Source organism: Myotis brandtii, unplaced genomic scaffold (assembly GCF_000412655.1).
Source record: "Myotis brandtii unplaced genomic scaffold, ASM41265v1 scaffold561, whole genome shotgun sequence".
Classification (NCBI taxonomy): Eukaryota; Metazoa; Chordata; class Mammalia; order Chiroptera; family Vespertilionidae; genus Myotis; species Myotis brandtii.
Window position 1 is genome coordinate 217,262 of NW_005370085.1, and position 22,712 is coordinate 239,973.

General features: G+C 40.4%; 1 protein-coding gene across 1 annotated transcript in view; it reads left to right on the plus strand.

Annotated features, from left to right (window-relative positions):
* Nucleotides 1-22,712, plus strand: part of BTBD1 (BTB (POZ) domain containing 1) — a 35,715-nt gene that overhangs the window by 2,338 nt on the left and 10,665 nt on the right. Inside the window, exons 2-5 of the mRNA XM_014549606.1 lie at nt 4,069-4,225; nt 9,636-9,741; nt 10,537-10,734; nt 14,315-14,507. Coding sequence (XP_014405092.1) covers nt 4,112-4,225; nt 9,636-9,741; nt 10,537-10,734; nt 14,315-14,507 — 611 coding nt within the window. The 5' untranslated portion in view covers nt 4,069-4,111. The remainder of the gene's footprint in view (nt 1-4,068; nt 4,226-9,635; nt 9,742-10,536; nt 10,735-14,314; nt 14,508-22,712) is intronic.

Below are 22,712 nucleotides of genomic sequence, written 5' to 3' on the forward strand. Positions count from 1 at the left end.
CTCCCTCTGCCCGCTGGCATGTGCCTCCGCTGGCCTGGCACCACCTGCTCACTGGCCCCGCCCCCCACCGACTGGTCGTTCCACCGTTCGGTCGATTTGCATATTACACTTTTATTATATAGGCTTCCCTGTGCTGTGCTTTACATCCCTGTGATTATTTTGTGACTGCCAACCTGTACTTTTTTATTTTTAACTTATTTTTAATCCTCAACTGAGGATATTTTTCCATCAATTTTTAGAGAGAGAGTGGAAGAGAGAGGGGAAGACAGAGAGAAATATTGATGTGAGAGAAACACATTGATTGGTCGTCTCCTGCACGAGCCCTGGGTGCCCTGAACAGGGCCCCTGGCTGGCTGGGGAGGAGCCTGAAACCAAGGTATGCGCCCTTGACCGGAATTGAACCCGGGACCCTTTGTTCCGCAAGGCAACGCTCTATCCACTGAGCCAAACCAGCTGTACTTTTTAATCCTGTCACTTTTTTCACCCAACCTCCCATAAACCTCCAAATTTTAAAAATACAACATTGGAGGAACCCTCTCAGACAAAGCTGGTGGTATAAAAAAAAAAAAAAAAAGCTGGGGGTAAAAGTTTGGCACTGTAGATTCTTCTTCCACACCTAGGAAGTATTCAAGTGCTGAAAAAATGTTCTGTACTGAAATATTTACAGCAGGATTATTTAGAGTACTGAGGAAGTAGTCAACTGGAGGGAATGCTTAGCTAATAGGTTCATTTAACAGAACTAGTGCAGCTACCATATAATACTTATGAAGACTAGGTAATAACATTAACATGTAAAGTATCCTATATAATAAAAGGGTAATATGCAAATTGACCCTAACAGCAGAACGACTGGGAATGACTAGTCACTATGACACACACTGACCACCAGGGGGCAGATGCTCAATGCAGGAGCTGCCCTCTGGTGGTCAGTGCACTCCCACAGGGGGAGCTCTGCTCAGCCACAAGCCAGGCTGACGGCATCACAGCGGCGATGGTGGGAGCCTCTCCTGCCTCCTCAGCAGCTCTATGGATGTTCAACTGCAGCTTCGGCCCGCTGGCAAGTGGACATCCCCCAAGGGATGTATCACTGCCAGCTTAGGCACAATCCCCCAGGGAGCAGGCCTAAGCCAGCAGGTGGACATCCCCCGAGGGGTTCCAGACTGCGAGAGGGCACAGGCTGGGCTGAGGGACCCTCCCAAGTGCCCAGTGCACAAATTTTTGTGCACCGGGCCTCTAGTCCTATATAATAAAAGCCTAATATGCAAATTGTTCCTTCGACCGGGAGTTTGACCAGGGGACCAGGCCGGCCAGCCAACTGCCCTTGGCCCCTCACCCTGGCCAGCAGGTTAGCTTGAGCACACTTTTTTATTATGTTTACAGCTTGAATTAGTTAACGTTGAAGGCTTTGGAACTTGAGTTTGAAGCACTTGAAGAAACTGCTCAGTTTGATCTGCCTGACCCGTGTCAGTGATGTTTTTCAGTTGTTCATTTGAGAAATACTGTGTGCCTGCCCTGGGCCGGTCACTGTTTTAGATGTGGGATACAGCAGTGAGCAAGCAAAAGTCCTGCCCTCGTGGAGCTTATACTCCACTAGGGAGAAACAAAGACACATGTCAACCACTAATAAGTGTTTTGAAGAAAAAGTGACCAACCCACTAGGGAAGGAGCTTGCCAAGCAAGGGAAAGCCCTAAATGTCTCCTGTTGGAGGAGCAGCAAGAGTGAAGCAGTGCGATTTGAGCAGAATGAACAACAGGGAAAGTGGTGGGAGGTAAGGTGAAAAAGACGGGCTGGCCAGGACCTGCGGGGCCGCCGAGCCTGTGTGCGGACTTTGAGTTTCATCTGGTGTGTGGTGAAAAGCCTTGAGAGAGGGAGTGCTCTGATCTGATTTACATTTTTAGAAACTCACTCTGGCAGTTGCTTAGAAATTAAATTAGACCGGAGAGGTGTCAGATGGGCAGCAGGGAGTTGAATGAAGGGGCTTCTGCAGTTGTCCAGGCAAGAGATGATGGTGGGGCCCTACCAGGGTGGTAGAAATGGATGGATCTGATTAGAAGCGGTCAAATTTTGCATAGATTTTTAAAATATATATATTTTTATTGATTTCAAGGCTTCTGCAGTCGTCCAGGCAAGAGATGATGGTAGGCCCTACCAGGGTTGTAGAAATGGATGGATCTGATGAGAAGCGGTCAAATTCTGTATAGATTTTTAAAATATATATATAGATTTCAGAGAGGAAGGGAGAGGGAGAGAGATAGAAACATCAGTGATGAGAGAGAATCATTGATTGGGCTTCTTCCTGCATGCCTCCCACCGGGGATCGAGCCCACAACCTGGACATGTGCCCTTGACCGGAATCAAACCTGGGACCCTTCAGTCCGCAGGCTAACGCTCTATCCACTGAGCAAATGGACTAGGGCTAATTTCCTCTCTTTTTATCCATCTCTTTGTCCCTGGCTATGAGTGGCTGTGCCTTGCTTGGTTTTTAATTCCCGTCCTCATCCCAGAGTGTGGCAGTGACGTTAGGTGAGTGTTAGGATGGTGATACGGATGCCTGACTTGAGTCTCTACAAGGAGGCTTTGGAAACAGTGTAATCCTGAAAAACAGCAACTTTCACTTTTGAACTTGAGATTTAGGGGAGCATGAGAATGAGCAGCCTCCACTCTCTGTTATAAGGATGTGGTATTATTAGAGAAATGCCAGCATTTGGTTAGGGTGAGAAGTTAGGGGATGGACCAGGCGAGGGTTTCATCTTGGGTGGTGATTACGGCCACAGGAATAAAAGTAGAGGTAATCGAAAGGTAGAGGGGACAGGGACATGAAATAGAACTTAACTTTCCTCACGCCTTCACGGTAATAGACTGCTCTGAAAGGATGGGTTTCTTAAACACATGCTTTATGACTTGGGTCCGGGGAGTACAGGTCTAGTAAGTGTTGGAAGCCTTTAGTATCACTCCAGTGAAACGCTAGTTCTGAATGCCATTCTCCCCCAGCAGCCCCAGCTATTCTGAGTGTAGCTGAGAACTGACAGTCAGCACGGGGCTCTCTGAGGAGCCACAGAGGGGGCCGGAAGTTCAAATGTAAAAGCTCAGATAGCCTCAGCAAGAACCACCAGGCCTTCCCTGAGAATCTTACATTTATCCTCAGTTCTGTAGAGCTGATTTTACTTTATTTTTTTTATTTTTGTTAATCCTCACCCGAGGATATTTTTCCATTGTTTTTTTGTTTGTTTTTGTTTTTTGTGTTTTTTTTTAGAGAGTCTGGAAGGGAGAGAGAGAAACATCGATGTGAGAGAGGCATATCTATTGTTTGCCTTCCGCATGTGCCCTGACCAGGGCCAGGGATCAGAGCGAGCCTGCAACCAAGGTGTGTGCCCTTGACCAGAATTGACCCCAGGACCCTTCAATCTGAGGGCCGATGTTCTATCCACTGAGCCAAATCGGCTAGGGCTGTAGCTGATTTATTTAGTGACCTAGCCTTTACAGGCAGCAAACTGGGAGGAAGGCAGTATTGGTCTGATTGTATTTTGAGACGAAATTGGGTCTAAATATCCCACAGCACCTAGCAATATTTAAGATATTATTAAATTGTTTTATTCCTCCAAAGCCCCAGGACTCTAGTCTTGATCATAATGCTAACTCTGGTATAAAAAGGAAAAGGTTAAAAGATGCCCAGAATAAGAAAACACCACAATCTGGAAACGAATATTTTGACATTTAGAGATGTGAACTTCCGCTCTCTGTAGATTTGCTTAAGTGAACACACTTTGATGAAGGAGAAATAAGTGAATCACGTCACCCAAAGCTGCTATGAGGTGTTAACTGGAAATTTGGCTTAGAGATAGGGGTCTGTCTCAGGATTTGGGGAGATGCCCTGCCTCTCAGGATTGGGTAAGAATAAAGGAGACGATGTGTGTACAAGGGCCCTGTAGCCCTGTAAAGTCTGATGCACGTTTCAGGTTTCCAGTTTGCTCATCGTCTTTTAAACCTATTCCTCGGAGGTTTAACGTTGGTGGATTGCTTATCGAAAACCTTACTGACCAGCTCTGCAATTTCCCCTTGCTTTCCAGATTTCTGTATTCAGACGAAGTTCAAATTGGCCCGGAAACAGTTATGACCACTCTGTATACTGCTAAGAAATACGCAGTCCCAGCCTTGGAAGCACACTGTGTGGAATTTCTCACCAAACACCTTAGAGCAGATAATGCCTTTATGTTACTTACTCAGGTAAGTCCATGTGACTAAGGGATGTACTATTGGAGCTTGAAAAATTGAGTGTAACTATACAGTGGAACCTCGTTTCTCAAACTGAATTCATTTCAGAAGGCTGTTTGAGAAGTGATTTGTTCAAAAACAGAATCATTTTTCCCCATTAGAAATCATGTAAATTGAATTAATCCGTTCCAGGCTCCCAAATGATTCCCTGTTTCAACCTTTCTTATATACAGTACATGTCTAATGTACTGTTTAATCCTATATAATAAAGAGCTAATATGCTAATTAGACCGAACAGCAGAATGACCGTCCAGATGACCTTCCAGACAAAGCCAACGCTGTGAGGGCCGAGGCAGCCAGGGCTTCAAGGGTTGAGCCCCTTGCATGAATTTCGTGCATCGGGCCTCTAGTTTATAAGTAAACACTTTTTAAATTTATCCAACCACCCCCATCGGGCCTCTAGTTTATAAGTAAACACTTTTTAAATTTATCCAACCACAGCCTTAAAGGAATTTTTCATCGATCACTGCCTCAGAAATGCACTGCTTTTCATTTACCCAATCAACAACAGTTTTTCTAGCTATTGAAGTGCCTGTGATTGTTGTTTTGTGAGCATTTTCACACCCTTAGCAACATTAGCACTCTGGATGGCCTCTTTATGTTTTAAGATTGTGCTAATCGCCAGCAACGAAAGCATTCTCTCCTTTGCTTGTTGCCTGCTAGACGCTTTTTGTCCTGCTGAGGTATCAGCATGAAAGCGTTGTCAGGTCAAAAACTGAAGTTTTGGTCGACAACTGAGACATTTTTGTCTATGAACAACTTGGTTGAGAACTGAATTGTTTGAGATGGGAGAGGTTTGAAAAACGAGGTTTGACTGTATGTGAATATTTAGTATTCCCTGATGAATTAGTTCTAGATCATTATTTTTTAAAATATATTTTTATTGATTTCAGAGAGGGAGAGAGAGATAGAAACATCAACGATGAGAGAGAATCATTGATCGGCTGCCTCCTGCACGCCCCACAATGGGGATCGAGCTCACAATGGGGCTTATGCCCTGACCAGGAATTAAACCTTGACCTCCTGTTTCATAGGTCGATGCTCAACCATGAGCCACACCCACTGGGCTCTAGATCATTCTCTTAAAGTATATGTAATTGTTCTTATATTACCATTCAGGGAAATATAGCAGATTTATATGATTTCACAGTAGAAAAGCAATTAGAGTTAATAAAGTAACATATAGGTAAAGAAACTGAAGCCTCCCCAGCTGGTTTGGCTCAGTGGATAGAGTGTCGGCCTGTGGACTGAAGGGTCCCAGGTTCGATTCCAGTCAAGGGCACATGCCCGGGTTGTGGGCTCGACCCCCAATAAGGGGTGTGCAGGAGGCAGACAATCAATGATTCTCTTATCATTGATATTTCTATCTTTCTTTCCCTCTCCCTTCCTCTCTGAAATCAATAAAAATAAAAACATTTAAGAAAAAAAGAGAAAGAAAGAAACTGAAGCCTTATCATGAGTATAGGGTGCTGTGACTCAAAGTTATGTGCTCTTCAGGACTGGGGTTGGGATTAGGGTCTGGCGTGGCTCCAGCTGTGGGTGAGAGAGTTTTTTGGACATCTAAATTTTTGTTGGGTCCAAGGGTTTTTATGTGTAGAGACGATCACTTAACTTCTTTATTTTAAAACTTCAATCATAAAGTTCAGAAACCAATCAATTAAACTTTGATAATTAAAACAGACTTGCTAGTTCAGTAAGTACAATAGGAAGTAAATTGCATTTATTTTCAGCAGACTCTCAGAGGTGGGGCCTGAGAGGCTGTGTTTCTAACGGCTTCCGGAAGATGCTAGTGTCTCTGGACCACACTTTGAGCAGCAAGGGCGGACAAAGATTGCCGCAGGACAGAAAAGGGCCTTTTCAGTGCCTTGTTTGTCTGAGAGCCCAATGTTACCCACATTTTTCATTGGTGGGGTCATGTGAATTATCCAGCAAACTATCATGTGAGCTTCTTGTTCCTGCCAAGTGAGTCATTTGAACTGAGCCGGTTCATTTACTGGAAAAGACCCAGCTTCGCTCCAACACAAAGGGCCAGTGTATTGTGCCAGCATGGTTTGCACAGGGAAAACACTTATGATGAAGTGATAGGATCACAGTGATGTTTACCAGAGATCATGCCAGACTCTTAAGTAGCAGTAATGGATTCCCTAGGAGATTGATGCTGCCTGTATAATCTGAGTGGCTGAAGTATTGCTAGTCTAGTTAAAGTAATTTTTACAAAAACTTGTTTTTCCTAGAGTGAAAGATGAATTTTTGCATGAACACTGAAAATACAGTTGAGTTCGCCATTTAAAATATTTGCTCATATTAGAATTTTAATTGTTAAAAATGTACTGTCTTTTTTTTATATTTTTAAATACATGAACTGTGATCCTAAGGCAGGATCCTACACTAGAAGGAAAAGTGCTGTAAAAAAAGATCACTGGGTCAGTTGACAAAAAATGAATACAGGTAGTAGGATAAAAATATTGTATTGTTATTTACCAAAGTTAGCTCTAATAACAGAATATCCTTATTCTTAGGAAATACACACTGATGTGTTTAAGGGTAAGAGTTATGATGCATGTAATTTATTATAAAACTAGAGGCCTGGTGCACAAATTCGGGGCTGTCTCGCCCAATCCCGATCAAGCCGATAGGGGCCACAGGAGGGCTCCAGGGCATGTCCGGCCCACTTGCCCAGTCCCGATTGGCCGGACCCCAGCAGCAAAGTAACCTACCTACCAGTTGGAACGTCTGTCCCCTCACGGTCAGTGCACATCATAGCGACTGGTCAAGTGGTCGACCAAACGGTCAACTGATCGGTAGGACACTTAGCATAATAAGCTTTTATATATATAGATGGGCCAGACACCCCCCCTTATGTATAAACATACACGTATATGTAATATACATAGCCTCCTTTCTAATGCATTACTTATTTTGATCATTAATGAACCCTCTAGGTTACATAAGGTAGACATTATCATCCCATGTATGTGTACACATATACATAATTTATTTTATTATACATATTTGTGTTTCTATTTAGGGCTAAAATTTATTAAAACTTTGACGAAGCAAATTAATGTAAACAGACTTGGTATATAATCTAAGAAGAGGATTTATAAACATATTTGAATATTCTATAACTTCAAGAAATCTTCTACTGATTAAAAATATATGTTTATATTTATATACAGTGGGGCCTTGACTTATGAGTTTAATTCGTTCCGTGATGGAGCTCGTAACTCAGATTACTCCTATGTCAAATCACTGTGACGTTCGCTGCGCCAACTAGCGGTGGGGTATCTGAAGCTGGCTCGTATGTAACCCGAATTTTAGCTTGCAACTCAAAGCAAAAAAATCGGCCAAGAGACGGCTCGTATCTCAGAAAAACTCGTTAGTAGGGACACTCGTAAGTCAAGGCCCCACTGTAAATAAAATTATGAATCATATATTAGAGATATATTTAAAATTTAAGCCAGTGTGTTTAATGTATTCATTTCTGCCCCTTAAACCACAGATAACTTTTTAGCTTAGAGATGTGATTCATTTGTTCAGTAGCATCTGAGTTATTGAATCCTTTGAAAATGAATTTTACTTTAAAATTAAATGAAGAGTCATCAGCTACACCAAATAATGGTGTCATTTATGGTGTGGCTAACTAATTGGCAGCCTTCTCAGCAGGTTTCTGCATCATCCAGCATGAGCACCTCTGAGCATCTGGTGTTTGTCCATGCTGTTCAGTTCAACAGCTGACAGCTGACGCTAGGTCAGGATGAAAGACTGGCATACGATCATCACATGTCCTTTTTCAGTGTTACGGCTTTTAAAAATATCACTTGAGTTTAGATTTCACTCCCTGTCCCTCCAGCTTTTTAACTTTAAAAAAATGTATAATATGCATCCTGATAAAACACATATAATCTTGACTTCTGACTTTTTAAAAAATATATTTTTATTGATTTCAGAGAGGAAGGGAAAGGGAGCGAGAGACAACAATGATGAGAGAGAATCACTCATTGGCTGCCTCCTGCATGCCCCCCACTGGGGATCAAGCCCACAACCCCGGGCATGTGCCCTTGACCAGAATTGAACCCGGGACCCTTTAGTCCGCAGGCCGACACTCTAGCCACTGAGCCAACTAGGGCAACTTCTGACTTTTAAAAGCCTAGATTAGCTTTGCTGGAATCATGCAGTCTCTACTGTTTTGTTCAATATATATTGTGGCTTCTTTTATCATTAAGTTTGTGGGATTCAGTCATATTGTTATGAGAAGTTGTAGCTTTTCATTCTCGTTGTATAAATTCCATCATTAAAGTATGTGAATTTATTTACTTGCTCTTCTGTTGTTGTTTCTTTATTGTTGAAAGTATTACAGATGTCCCCATTCCCCTCCCCATTGACCCCCTTTGCCCCACTCAGGTTCCCAGAGCTTCCATGCTCTAAAATTCTTGTACTTTATTTTCTTCCACTAATCAAAACAGGAAAAGGGGGAAAAAAATCTGGTCTGTTTGTACCAGTATGCTTGACCAAAGTTGATATTATTGTTTAGTGAAAAGATCATAAAAAATGTGGCTTTAGCCCTAGCAGACTGAAGGGTCCCAGGTTTGATTCTGTCAAGGGCACATGCCCGGGTTGCGGGCTCGATCCCCAGTGGGGCGCATGCAGGAGGCAGGCAATCAATGATTCACTCTCATCATTGATGTTTCTATCTCTTTCTCCCTCTCTCTCCTTCTCTGAAATCAATAAAAAATATATTTTTTAAAAATGTGGCTTTACATACTAGCTTTGCAACATAACTAGCTTCATATTTATAAGGCAAGTCAGAACACCGCATGCAGGAGGCAGGCAATCAATGATTCACTCTCATCATTGATGTTTCTATCTCTTTCTCCCTCTCTCTCCTTCTCTGAATCAATAAAAAATATTTTTTTTAAAATGTGGCTTTACATACTAGCTTTGCAATATAACTAGCTTCATATTTATAAGGCAAGTCAGAACACCCCTCTGAGCCTCTGTGTCCTCATCTGGTAGATGGGATAAAAATGTCTCCCTTATGTGGCATAGGGCGTTCATTAAGGATTAAAATAAGTAGTGCATAAGAAAGTAGGCAGTGTATACATAAGCATATGAAAATACAGATAACAAGGCTGGTAGTGGTGATGTGAATTTGTTATCTCAGCAAGACACTTGTTCTTTTAGCTTTTCATTTCTGATTGTGGAATGAAAAGTTTGAAGAATATATAGATGTAACTATATTTTAAGTAGGTGTTTTTACATGATCAGCAATTACAACTGTTTATAGTATTAACTTTTAATATGCACAGCCTGAAGATAAAGAAATTATGGAAACAAAATAATTGTGGTTTTATATGTTTAGGCGCGACTATTTGATGAACCTCAGCTTGCTAGTCTTTGTCTAGATACAATAGACAAAAGCACGATGGATGCAATAAGTGCGGAAGGGTTTACTGATATCGATATAGGTAAGTTCACGCGTAATTACATTTTACCTGTAAGTACTTAATGCCTTACCAGTCAGCCTTGGTGGACGAGCTGTTTTTTGATTAGGTGTTTTTTTCTAAATGATTTATGTCTACCCCTTTAAGAATTTTACTTTCTTTATTTTGGTGAGATATTCCTAAAAGTCTTAACTACCCCACTGCCTTTTAAAAGATGTCAAAGCAAATAAATATTCATTGACTGTTCACATATGCATGGCATTATACTAGGGTCCTGTAAAAAAAAAAAGAATTACAAAGACAGGTAAGATACAATTTTTCTTAAGAAAACTATCATCTAGTTGGAGAATCAAGGAAACAAATATGTGAAAGTTAAGATTTAAGACATTAATAGAAGAGATGGCAAAGGATGAAATGTGATATTTTTTTTTTTGCCTTTCCTGAACTAGATATATAGAAAATAATTACAATGGAAATTCAAAACATGAAGAGGTTAGGAAAATCTTGACAGAGGAGGTCCTGATAGTGACTGTTTGTATAAGGAAGAGGGGAGGCCATGAGAGGCAAGAAGTACCACATGAAGACATGTGTAAAGGAAGGGAAAGGCAAGGCAGGTTATGTTAAACAAATACTTGGTTCTACAATGAATGCGTAGATCATTGCAGAATATAGTTTAAAAAAAGAAAGTATAGAGTCTATAGTTTTAAGTATCACCTATTTTTATTGAGATTTGACAACTTAATATAAGCAAGTTGGTCTGTATTGTTTTGCTATAGAGCAAGATATTCCTCACTTATTTTTATGTTTTTTTACCTGTAGACACACTCTGCGCAGTTCTGGAAAGAGACACACTTAGTATTAGAGAAAGTCGGCTTTTTGGAGCTATTGTACGATGGTCAGAAGCAGAATGTCAAAGACAACAGTTGCCTGTGAGTTTTGAAAACAAACAGAAAGTTCTAGGAAAAGCACTGTCCTTGATCCGGTTCCCACTGATGACCATTGAGGAGTTTGCAGCGGGTAAGGCATAACTTGAGCAAAGTCTAATTTTTTAAAATATATTTTTATTGATTTCAGAGAGGAAGGTAGAGGGAGAGAGAATCATTGATTGGCTGCCTCCTGCACACCCCCCCCACTGGGGATCGAGCTCGCAACCCTGGCATGTGCCCTTCACCAGAGTTGAATCTGGGACCCTTCAGTCTGCAGGCTGGCACTCTATCCACTGAGCCAAACAAGCCAGGGTGATCAAACTCTATTAGAAACTGTTTTAATGGTTAGTCAGCCAGTCTCCCTGTGTGAGAGAGGAAAATAAGCTATTAATTACTGAGGACTGGTCACTCTTCCAGTTACATGATATATGTATGTGTGTCTGTGTTTATAATTTTATATAATTCTCCTCATAGCCCTTTAAGATAATATTATAGGTTACTAGAGGCCCGGTGCAGGAAAATCATGCACCGAGAGGTGGGGGGGGTCCCTCAGCCTGGCCTGCACCCTCTCGCAGTCCGGGAGCCCTCAGGGGATGTCTGACTTGCCTCTCGCAGTCCGGGACCCCTCGCTCCTTACCGCCCACCTGCTCGCTGCTCCTTACCATTCGGCTTGCTGCTCCTTAGTGCTGCCATAGAGGCGGGAGAGGCACCCACTACCACTGCTGTGCTCACCAGCTGTGAGCCCGGCTTCTGGCTGAGCAGAGCTCCCACTGTGGGAGTGCACTGACCACCAGGGGGCAGCTCCTGCATTGAGGGTCTGTCCCTAGTGATCAGTGCGCATCATAGAGACTTCGTTAGCTGTAACAGTCACTTAGTCCTTTATTATATAGATACTATATATCTTAAATTTTACATATATTTATAATATATTTAAAAAGTATGTGTTTTATGGGTTAGACAACTGATCTTGAGAGTGGTTAAGTACTTTGCTCAAGGTTATAATGCTTATAAAACACCTGAAATTTCTATGTAACTATTTTTTTAAATATTTTTTTATTTCAGAGAGGAAGGGAGAGGGGGAGGGAGATGGAAACATTAATGATGAGAGAGAATCATTTATTGGCTGCCTCCTGCATACCCCCCACACTGGGGATCGAGCCCGCAATTCAGTCATGTGCACTGACCGGGAATCGAACCGTGGTTGATGTGCAACCACTGAGTATGCTGGCTGGGCTCTGTGTAACTCTTTAGTCTCTTAGCAGCTTCTTTCTGCTTGGTTTTTTTTGTCTCAGATTCCTCTTGTTTGTGCATATCTTAGGAATCAGCAAATACAGAAATTTTGCACAAAATGTTGGTCTTGTCTCTCTATTCGATTCTTTCTATGAAATCATTTGGTTTGAATTCCAATTTTTGTCTCCTCAGTCAAATGGGGCCTGCCATAGTTTCTAGGTTGCCAGTTTCTCCTTGGCATTTATGCCCCATGAAGCAAATCAGCAAGTATCCCAAGGGGAGAAAGTGGTGACAGATACAGAGCTTCTCAATATATTTCCCTTCTCAAGCACTGACTGCCTCAGTTCTTTGTTTACTTGAAGTAGCTATTGTATGTATTTTATCCATAGTTCTCTGGCATAGGCTGTTCCATCCTACAGGCTTCTTAATATTTTTAGTAGTCAAATAATTCATTTCCCCAAATTATCTCTCTATTTCTAAAAATGTTTTTATGGAGAGTTTCCTTTATTTTCTCTATTTTGCTATTGTGTGTGCTTTCTTTTCTATCTAGACATTTGGAAATTACACATTTGCGTTCCCCCCCCTCAATTTTCTTAATTTTCCATCCTATATAATAAAGAGGTAATATGCAAATTAACCCTCACACCCTCACAAAGATGGCTGCCTACGACCAGGCCAGCAGGGGAGGTTAGTGAGGGATGACCAAACGACTAAACAAGCAGGCTGCGTGGGGTGACCAGGCCGTGCACCGGGCCTCTGGTATTTTAAATAATTAACCACATGGCATAGAGCAAGTAACTTTAGTACTGGGTCTCAAAATGTTCATTCAAGGCTACTGAAAATTTGGAAAATATTATTAAATATTTGTGATGAATCAAAATTTAAATACAAAGCTATAGTGAAAAGAATTAATAACAAAGCCAAATCTTCTATTTTCATAACACCTGAAGGCTGATATTGTATTTGGGCAACCAGGCCGGGGGGGGGGCAGTTAGGAGTGACCAAGCCGGCAGGGAGGGGCAGTTGGGGGCGACCAGGCCAGCAGGGAGGGCAGTTAGAGGTGATCAGGCCAGCACACAGAGACAGTAAGGGCGATCAAGCTGGCAGGAGGGGGCAGTTAGGGGCGACCAGGCTGGCAGGCAGGTGAGCAATTAGGAGCCAGTGGTCCAAGATTATGAGAGGGATGTCCAACTGCTGGAAATTCTCCATAAAAACATTTTTAGAAATAGAGAGATAATTTGGGGAAATGAATTATTTGACTACCAAAAATATTAAGAAGCCTGTAGAATGGATCGGGCCTAAACCAACAGTTGGACATCCCCCAGGGGTCCCAGATTGGAGAGGGTGCAGGCTGGCCTGAGGGGTGACCCCCCACCCCCCACATGAATTTTGTGCACTGGGTCTCTATTTCATAATAAAACAATATTTATTGACCTTCCCTATTTAAAACAAGAATGTTAGGATGGTGTGTTCTTACTTTCAGCCTTTCCAAACCACTTTATGGTACCTGATTATTCTCATTCTCTCTCTCTCTCTTTCTTTCCCCCACTCTCTCTTTCTCTCTATACTACAACAATGCAATTACTATATTAGACATCGTTCTAGGTTGTTTTGCTTTTAGTGCTCATCACCAGTTCTTCTAGGACAAAATTTCTTAAGTTGTTTATTTTGACTCACTCTCTGTTAACTAGCCTGAGTCTCCGATAACTTTCTTTAGGTAGGTATCTGGTACATGTCTGAGAATGTTTTTCATGATCTGAAGACTTTTTTCAACAAAGGAAATTTTATTATAGTCTTGAATTATGACATCTTACTTCTTATTGTTAGTTCTTTGGAAACATTAGCAATGTTTAAAAATCAGGGTTTTTCATTAAAATCTGAATTTATGGCTTCCTAAACCAAATTTCTAGCTTATCAAATTTTTTTTATAGTTTAAAAATTTATAATTTAGTTTTGTAGTCTCATTTAGATTGTTTTTAACCAGCCTTGGGAGGGATCTCCTGGCCTCTTTTATGAGGAGTAGCCTTTATTTATTCTTGGATAAGTTGAAACTGTTTGGAATTTCTCTGTTCTCAGAAACATTGTATGGGGAAACCATAAGATATATGATATGCGGCTTCCCCAGCTCTTCCCATTTTAGCTCCTGCCCTCTGCTAATTTCTGAACCCCAGAATGAAAGCACTATCCTATTTCCACTTCTAAATATATTCCATTGTTCAGATTATAACTTTAGACAGGTATTAGTGGGGAACAGAGAAGTAACATTGGCTCGCGCTACCCATAGGGAATGACTCTTTCTGGTAAACGAAAGTCTGTGGTACTCAGAAGAGGGGAGTGGATAGAAAAATCCAGGCTTTCATCGAAGCTTTGATTTATTAATGATTTTAACATGTACGTTTTATTAGGTTAACCTCAAATGGATTTTATTTGTATTTCTACAGGTCCTGCTCAGTCTGGAATTTTGTCAGATCGTGAAGTGGTAAATCTTTTTCTTCACTTTACTGTCAATCCTAAACCCCGAGTAGACTACATTGATCGACCAAGATGCTGCCTCCGCGGAAAGGAATGTTGCATCAATAGGTTCCAGCAAGTAGAGAGCCGTTGGGGCTACAGTGGGACGAGTGATCGAATCAGGTATCTGTCACACTGTTACGGACGCCATGGTGGGCTGGGCGGCTTTTATCCCCATATTGTGGGAGATAATTAGCCAACATCTTATTTTATACTATAAGAATCACACAGGCAGTGAGGCGTATGGTCTTTTCACTGAATTACGAGGAAACAAGTAATGTAAGGAGGGGTTGGGCCGGGCCTTCTGTTACATGAGTTCTGTTTGGCTTGCCGCTGCGGGTGAGCTGAGGTTGAGACAGTAATTGGTCAGACACTGTGTTTACAGTCTTAGGGCTACAATTTATTTAATACATTTAATCTTACTCTGTTTAGTGTGAGTTTTTTTCTTTGCACAGACATTGCATGGGATATATCTCAGTGAAGAAAAAAAAGAAAATATCTCAGTATACATTTATAAAAGCTTTGAAAGGGAAAATAATCTTAAAAGATTCAGGTGTATAATCCTGTTAGGAAGTTATCTTTGTTTTATTGTGTTTCTTTAGGTTAAATGTCAAAATTGAATAAGTACCAGTTTTCCTAAAACATGCCTTTGGATTTTCACTTATTGAATTAGCACTTTTATATAAAACTAGAAACTCATAACAAGTTTGTCAAATATGGGACTCCCAGGGGGAGAGGACCCTTGTAAATAATTGGAATAAGATGGAAATTAAAAACGCATTTGTGGATTATTTAGCAATCATTCACAACGAGAATACTGTATCTGAAACTCATAATAAAGGACATAGTAGACAAAGTGTCAAAAAAATAAAGTCATAAAAACTACTTTTACTAAATAAATTATAGTAGAAATCATTTAAGCATTCAACTCAAGTAGCTAGAAAATGAATAGCAAAAAAAGAAAAGAGAGAAAGGAGATAGGTAAATATAGAAATTAATGAATTAAAAATAATAGAATTGATAAGCCGTAAGCTGGTTCCTTAAAAAGACCACTAAAATAAATAAACCTCTGGCAAAGGTAGTGAAGAAAACAAGCTTACATTTAGAAATAATGGGAATATAATCAGATACTGAGAAGATTTTAATTTTAATTCTGGGTTTATCTGTGCTAATAAATTGAACATCTTGATGGAATGGATCATTTTATAGGCAAATATAATTTATCAAAATTGACTGAAGAAGAAAGCCTGAATAGACCCATTACCATGGAAGGAATTAAAAGTTATCAAAGAACTGTCCCTTCACAAGGTGGTTTTTACAGGTGAGTTTTATCAAAACTTTCAGGAACAAATTGTTTCCTTGAGCATTAAAAGAAGAAAATGCTTATTGGTTAATTATTGAAAGAACTATAACCCTCACAGAGGAATCTGACAAGACAAAAAATTTGTAGATCAATCTCACTTATATAGAAGAAGAAATTCTGTATAAAATATTAATATATTGACTCTGACAGTACCTTGGAAAAATAATACTGTGTGAGCAAATAGAGTTTATTTGTAGATTGAAAGAATGGCTCAACATTAGGGAATATATTAATATAACCCACCACAGTAGCACATCAAAGAAGAAAAACAGTTTGATGATTTCAGTAGTTGTCAAAAAGACTTTTGATAAAATTGCACCTTTGTTCCACATAGAATCATTAATACTAGGTCTCAAAGAACACTGCTTTAAGATGGTAGACTATTAAAACCTCAAGAAAGGATGCTTGCTAACCTTGCTGTTTTCAGCAGTGTTCAAGTCTCGTGGCTATAAACACGTGTCTCACCACATGAATTCTGACGGGACACTTGAACGCTGATTGGGAGACTGTCCTAAGCACTGCAGTAAGTCCGGTGTCCCTGGCCCCGCCAGCAGTGCCCTTTTGTAAAAGCCAAAGCCTCCTTGTGGCTTTGGAGAACAACTGGTCCATCTGAACAGCCTCAGCATCAATAAAAAGTATTAGAGCCAATAAAAGAATAGTGACCACTTATAAAATACGCATGTAGAAACCAATGATGTTTCTATATGTCATCAAAATTCAGTTATGGATGGTTGATTTGGTTCACAACAATGTGAATGTACTTAATGCCACTGAATCCTACACTTACCAGTAAAATGGTTAAGATGGTATATTTTGTTATATATTTTGCCACAATAAAAAATTTTAAAATGTTTACATTTTCAGTTACAATATTAAGTAAAAACAGATTCCATTTAAAATAGTAACAAATGCCTGGCTGATGTGGCCTAGTGGTTGAGTGTTGACCTACGAACCAGGAGATCATGGTTCGATTCCTGGTCAGGGCACATGCCCTGGTTACAGGCTCGATCCCCAGTAGGGGGTGTGCAGGAGGCAACCGATCTATAATTTTCTCTCATCATTGATATTTCTGTCTTTCTCCCCCTCCCTTCCTCTCTGAAATCAATACAAATATATTTTTTAAAAATAGTAATATATAACAAAGTAATGGGACTAAATCCTATAAGAAATGTACAGTATAGCACCTTTATAAAGAACTGGAGACCTTCGACTCAACGCAGACAGTGTCTTTCCAAACTAACTAGTGTATCAGAAATCACATGTTTTTGTTGGGGAAGACTGGCCTGGCAAAATTATCCTAATGGTTACCTGGACGAGTAAGTGGTTCATTTTAAAAAAGAGTGGTATGGGTCAAACATAAAACTATAGTACGTTAGTGTTGTATGGAAGATATTACGGAGTTTAGAAACTAGTCTAACATAAATGAGCATCTGAGGGAAAGATTAACCACCGGGAAAATAAAGTTAGATCCTTACTGATTCCATCTACCAATATTTGTATAAATTAAAATTTTAACATTACAAATACAAAGCCATGCAGTGCTGGAACAGGGAACTTTATTTATTATGAGAAGAGATAGGCCTCTTTAATCTTGGCATAAATCATAATTTGGCTACAAAGAATTAAAAATTTTTATGTCCAAAACCACCATAAAGTCAAAAGATAAATGACAAACGGGAACCTTTTTGTCATGGATATTACTGACAAAGCATAAGTAGCTATATAACATAGTCTTTCAGAGAAAAATGGGAAAAGAACATGAGTATTTCATTAAAGAGAAAATCCAGTAGACAGCATGTGAGCAAATATAGCAACTCATTAATAAAGCGATATGAATAGAATGTGTTAATCATCAATTTCTCAACACCAAAAAGAAATGGAAATACTCATGGTTGTTGAGAGTGAGGTAGAAATGATTTTAATTTCTTGTGTATGTAGAGTGTTGTAATCAATTTGATAATGTTTAGCTAATGCCTTAAGAATATGCCTTTCATTTTTCCCAGTGTTTCTATTTCCAGGAATTTATTCTCAGGAAATAATTAAGATTACAAAATGATCATCATGGCATCCTATATAATAAAAGGCTAATATGCAAATTGTCCCCTTGACCGGGAGTTCGGGAGTTTGACCAGGGGGCAGGGCCGGCCCATCAACCACCTGCGTCCCCTCCCCCTGGCTGGATCGGCCCGATCGGCCAATCAGGGCAAGCCAGCCAGACCCCACCCATGCACAAATTCGTGCACCGGGCCTTTAGTTGTTACATAATAACAGACCCTGCTAGATTATCTAACAAGCGGGGGTTATTTAAATAGGATGAATTGCTACTCATCTTTTACCTTTATATGAAAAAGAAAATATAAAAATATGTATATTCTGACATGATTTTAAATATAATCTGTAATAATAAAAGCATGATATGCTAATTAGACTGGACATCCTTCCGGACGACCTGCTGGATGAAGCTGGGGCTGTGAGGGAAGCCCGGGTCCCAGGTGCCAGAGGGAAGCTGGTGCTGGCAGCCAGGGGAGGGAAGGCCTACTCTTGCACGAATTTTGTGTATCGGGCCTCTAGTACATATATATTCATAGAAAAGAATCTTTCCTATTTAAAAAAAGAGTGAAAAGGGAATGTGCCAAAGGGTAAATGGGGGTTCTCTCTGGTGGATTCAGGGATCTTTTACATTTTTCCTCTTGCTTATTTAACTGCATTTTCTATTTTTTGAAAAAGAGACTATATTGTTTTTTTATAATAAGAAAAAAATGTATAAATAAGACATTAAGAGTTGTTCCAGGTAGTCCTCATCTGTCCTGGGAGTTTAACATAGTGGTAAGAAATGGGCTTTAGCGGAGACCTGGATCTGTGTCCCAGCTCCGCTACAGGTTCTGATCCAATCAAGTTGGTTTCTCTAAACCTCCGTTTCTTAAACTATAAAAACAGAGGATAATAAAAGTAATACTTAGTTTATAGAGCTGTTATGATGATTAAAGGAAGTAACTCATGTGAAGAACTGAAGCTCGGTACCGGCACAGGAAGTATTCTGAGCTGGTGGTTTTAACTGTTAGGACGAAACTGGACCTGCTGACTGTTGTAGTGTGAAATCTCATTCGGCTTCACCTGTTAATTAGGTGCTGTCCCCAGCCCTTTGCTTCCTTCACAGCTCTTATCACCGTTCATAATGATTTGTTCCTTTATATGTTTATTATCAGTGTCCTTTATTAGGCCGTAAGTGTAGGGGTAGAGACTGCCTTGTTGGCCACCATTTCCCAGTGCCAGGTTGTCAATGTGACGTCCTCAGATAATATTCATTGTGCTAATGCTTGTCGTAGTTCGGAGTGCTGTGTTTCAGGCCTGGTGACCGATACATCTGTTCATGAAGATGTACGAACATATTTGGACAAAAATCACTGTTACAACAAGAGTGGGTATTTAGGTTAAATAAATTCCTTTGACTCAAAGGAAACAGGTTCTCCTTCAGTTTCCATTAAGTTAACATTTACTCTAGAACAGCGGTCGCCAACCTTTCGGACCTCACGGACCACCAGTGGTCCATGGACCACTGGTTGGCAACCGCTGCTCTAGAGTTTTTTTGTTTTTTATTTTTGTAAACAGATGGTATTTCCAAGGATGTCGAATTTGTGATAGTTTTCCTTTTTCTGAGCAAAATTAGACATTCTGGGTAACACTTTAAAAAGTTTATAAGCCTTTAGAACAGGGGTGGGGAACCTTTTTTTTCTGTAATTTGTGATAGTTTTTCCTTTTTCTGAGCAAAATTATACATTCTGGGTAACACTTTAAAAAGTTTAAAAGCCTTTAGAACAGGGGTGGGGAACCTTTTTTTTCTGAGCCTTAAGAATATGCCTTTCATTTTCCCCAGTGTTTCTATTTCCAGGAATTTATTCTTAGGAAATAATTAAGACTACAAAATGATCATCGTGGCATCCTATATAATAAAAAGCTAAGATGCAAATTGTCCCCTTGACCGGGAGTTCGGGAATTTGACCAGGGGGCGGGGCCAGCCCATCAACTGCCTGCGTCCCCTCCCCCTGGCTGGATCGGCCCGATTGGCCGATCAGGGCAAGCCGGCCGGACCCCACCCATGCACAAATTCATGCACCGGGCCTCTAGTTGTTACATAATAACAGATCCTGCTAGATTATCTAACAAGCGGGGGTTATTTAAGATAGAATGAATTGGTACTAATCTTTTACCTTTATATGAAAAAGAAGATATAAAAATATATATATTCTGACATGATTTTAAAAATAATCTATAATAATAAAAGCATAGTATGCTAATTAGACTGGACGTCCTTCTGGACGACCTGCTGGATGAAGCTGGGGCTGCGAGGGAAGCCCAAGTCCTGGGTGCCGGCCGGTCCTGGATGCCGGCCGGTGGCCGGAGAGAAGCCTGGGTCCCAGGTACCAGAGGGAAGCTGGTGCTGGCAACCAGGTGAAGGAAGGCCTACTCATGCACGAATTTTGTGCATGGGACCTCTAGTACATATATATTCATAGAAAAAAATCTTTGCTATTTAAAAAAAGAGTGAAAAGGGAATGTGCCAAAGGGTAAATGGGGGTTCTCTCTAGTGCAGTGGTCGGCAAACTGCGGCTCGGCAAACCGCGGCTCGTGAGCCACACGCGGCTCTTTGGCCCCTTGAGTGTGGCTCTTCCACAAAATACCACGTGCGGGCGCGCACGTACAGTGCGATTGAAACTTCGTGGCCCATGCACAGAAGTCGGTATTTTGTGGAAGAGCCTAGTACATATATATTCATAGAAAAGAATCTTTCCTATTTAAAAAAAGAGTGAAAAGGGAATGTGCCAAAGGGTAAATGGGGGTTCTCTCTGGTGGATTCAGGGATCTTTTACATTTTTCCTCTTGCTTATTTAACTGCATTTTCTATTTTTTGAAAAAGAGACTATATTGTTTTTTTATAATAAGAAAAAAATGTATAAATAAGACATTAAGAGTTGTTCCAGGTAGTCCTCATCTGTCCTGGGAGTTTAACATAGTGGTAAGAAATGGGCTTTAGCGGAGACCTGGATCTGTGTCCCAGCTCCGCTACAGGTTCTGATCCAATCAAGTTGGTTTCTCTAAACCTCCGTTTCTTAAACTATAAAAACAGAGGATAATAAAAGTAATACTTAGTTTATAGAGCTGTTATGATGATTAAAGGAAGTAACTCGTGTGAAGAACTGAAGCTCAGTACCGGCACAGGAAGTATTCTGAGCTGGTGGTTTTAACTGTTAGGACCAAACTGGACCTGCTAATTGTTGTAGTGTGAAATCTCATTCGGCTTCACCTGTTAATTAGGTGCTGTCCCCAGCCTTTTGCTTCCTTCACAGCTCTTATCACCATTCATAATGATTTATTCCTTTATTTGTTTATTATCAGTGTCCTTTATTAGGCCGTAAGTGTAGGGGTAGAGACTGCCTTGTTGGCCACCATTTCCCAGTGCCAGGTTGTCAATGTGACGTCCTCAGATAATATTCATTGTGCTAATGCTTGTCGTAGTTCGGAGTGCTACAGACCTGGTGACCGATACATCTGTTCATGAAGATGTACGAACATATTTGGACAAAAATCACTGTTACAACAAGAGTGGGTATTTAGGTTAAATAAATTCCTTTGACTCAAAGGAAACAGGTTCTCCTTCAGTTTCCATTAAGTTAACATTTACTCTAGAACAGCGGTCGCCAACCTTTCGGACCTCACGGACCACCAGTGGTCCATGGACCACTGGTTGGCAACCGCTGCTCTAGAGTTTTTTTGTTTTTTATTTTTGTAAACAGATGGTATTTCCAAGGATGTCTAATTTGTGATAGTTTTTCCTTTTTCTGAGCAAAATTATACATTCTGGGTAACACTTTAAAAAGTTTAAAAGCCTTTAGAACAGGGGTGGGGAACCTTTTTTTTCTGCCAAGGTCATTTGGATATTTATAACATCATTTGTAGACCATGTAAAATCATTAACTTAAAAATCGGCCTGCTACATTTGGTCAAACATTTAATTAACTCACCCTAATACCTTGGCAGGGCCAGACCCAATGATATCTCACGCCTTATGTGGCCCTTGGGCCAGATGTTCCCCACCCCTGCTTTAGAATATGAATTTGTACTGAGTTATGTATGTTATTTTATATTTGGTTCATTCTCTCAGGTTCACAGTTAATAGAAGAATCTCTATAGTCGGATTTGGCTTATATGGATCTATTCATGGTCCCACGGATTATCAAGTGAACATACAGGTATACTTTTCCCCCCACTATATGTCATCTTGAAATATAACAAACTGTACATAATAACAGATCCTGCTAGATTATCTAACAAGCGGGGGTTATTTAAGATAGAATGAATTGGTACTAATCTTTTACCTTTATATGAAAAAGAAGATATAAAAATATATATATTCTGACATGATTTTAAAAATAATCTATAATAATAAAAGCATAGTATGCTAATTAGACTGGACGTCCTTCTGGACGACCTGCTGGATGAAGCTGGGGCTGCGAGGGAAGCCCAAGTCCTGGGTGCCGGCCGGTCCTGGATGCCGGCCGGTGGCCGGAGAGAAGCCTGGGTCCCAGGTACCAGAGGGAAGCTGGTGCTGGCAACCAGGTGAAGGAAGGCCTACTCATGCACGAATTTTGTGCATGGGACCTCTAGTACATATATATTCATAGAAAAAAATCTTTGCTATTTAAAAAAAGAGTGAAAAGGGAATGTGCCAAAGGGTAAATGGTTTTTGAAAATCAAAATGTACTTTTATTTATAAACTATACATATGCAATACTGTACTTACATATTACACATAAATTAAAACACAGAAAAAAATAATGAGAAAAGTAAACAATGTTTCGATCTAGCCTGTTTGGCTCAGTGGATAGAATATCGGCCCACAGACTGAAGGGTCCCGGGTTTGATTCCAGTCAAGGGCACGTACCTGGGTTGCAGGCTCAATCCCTGGC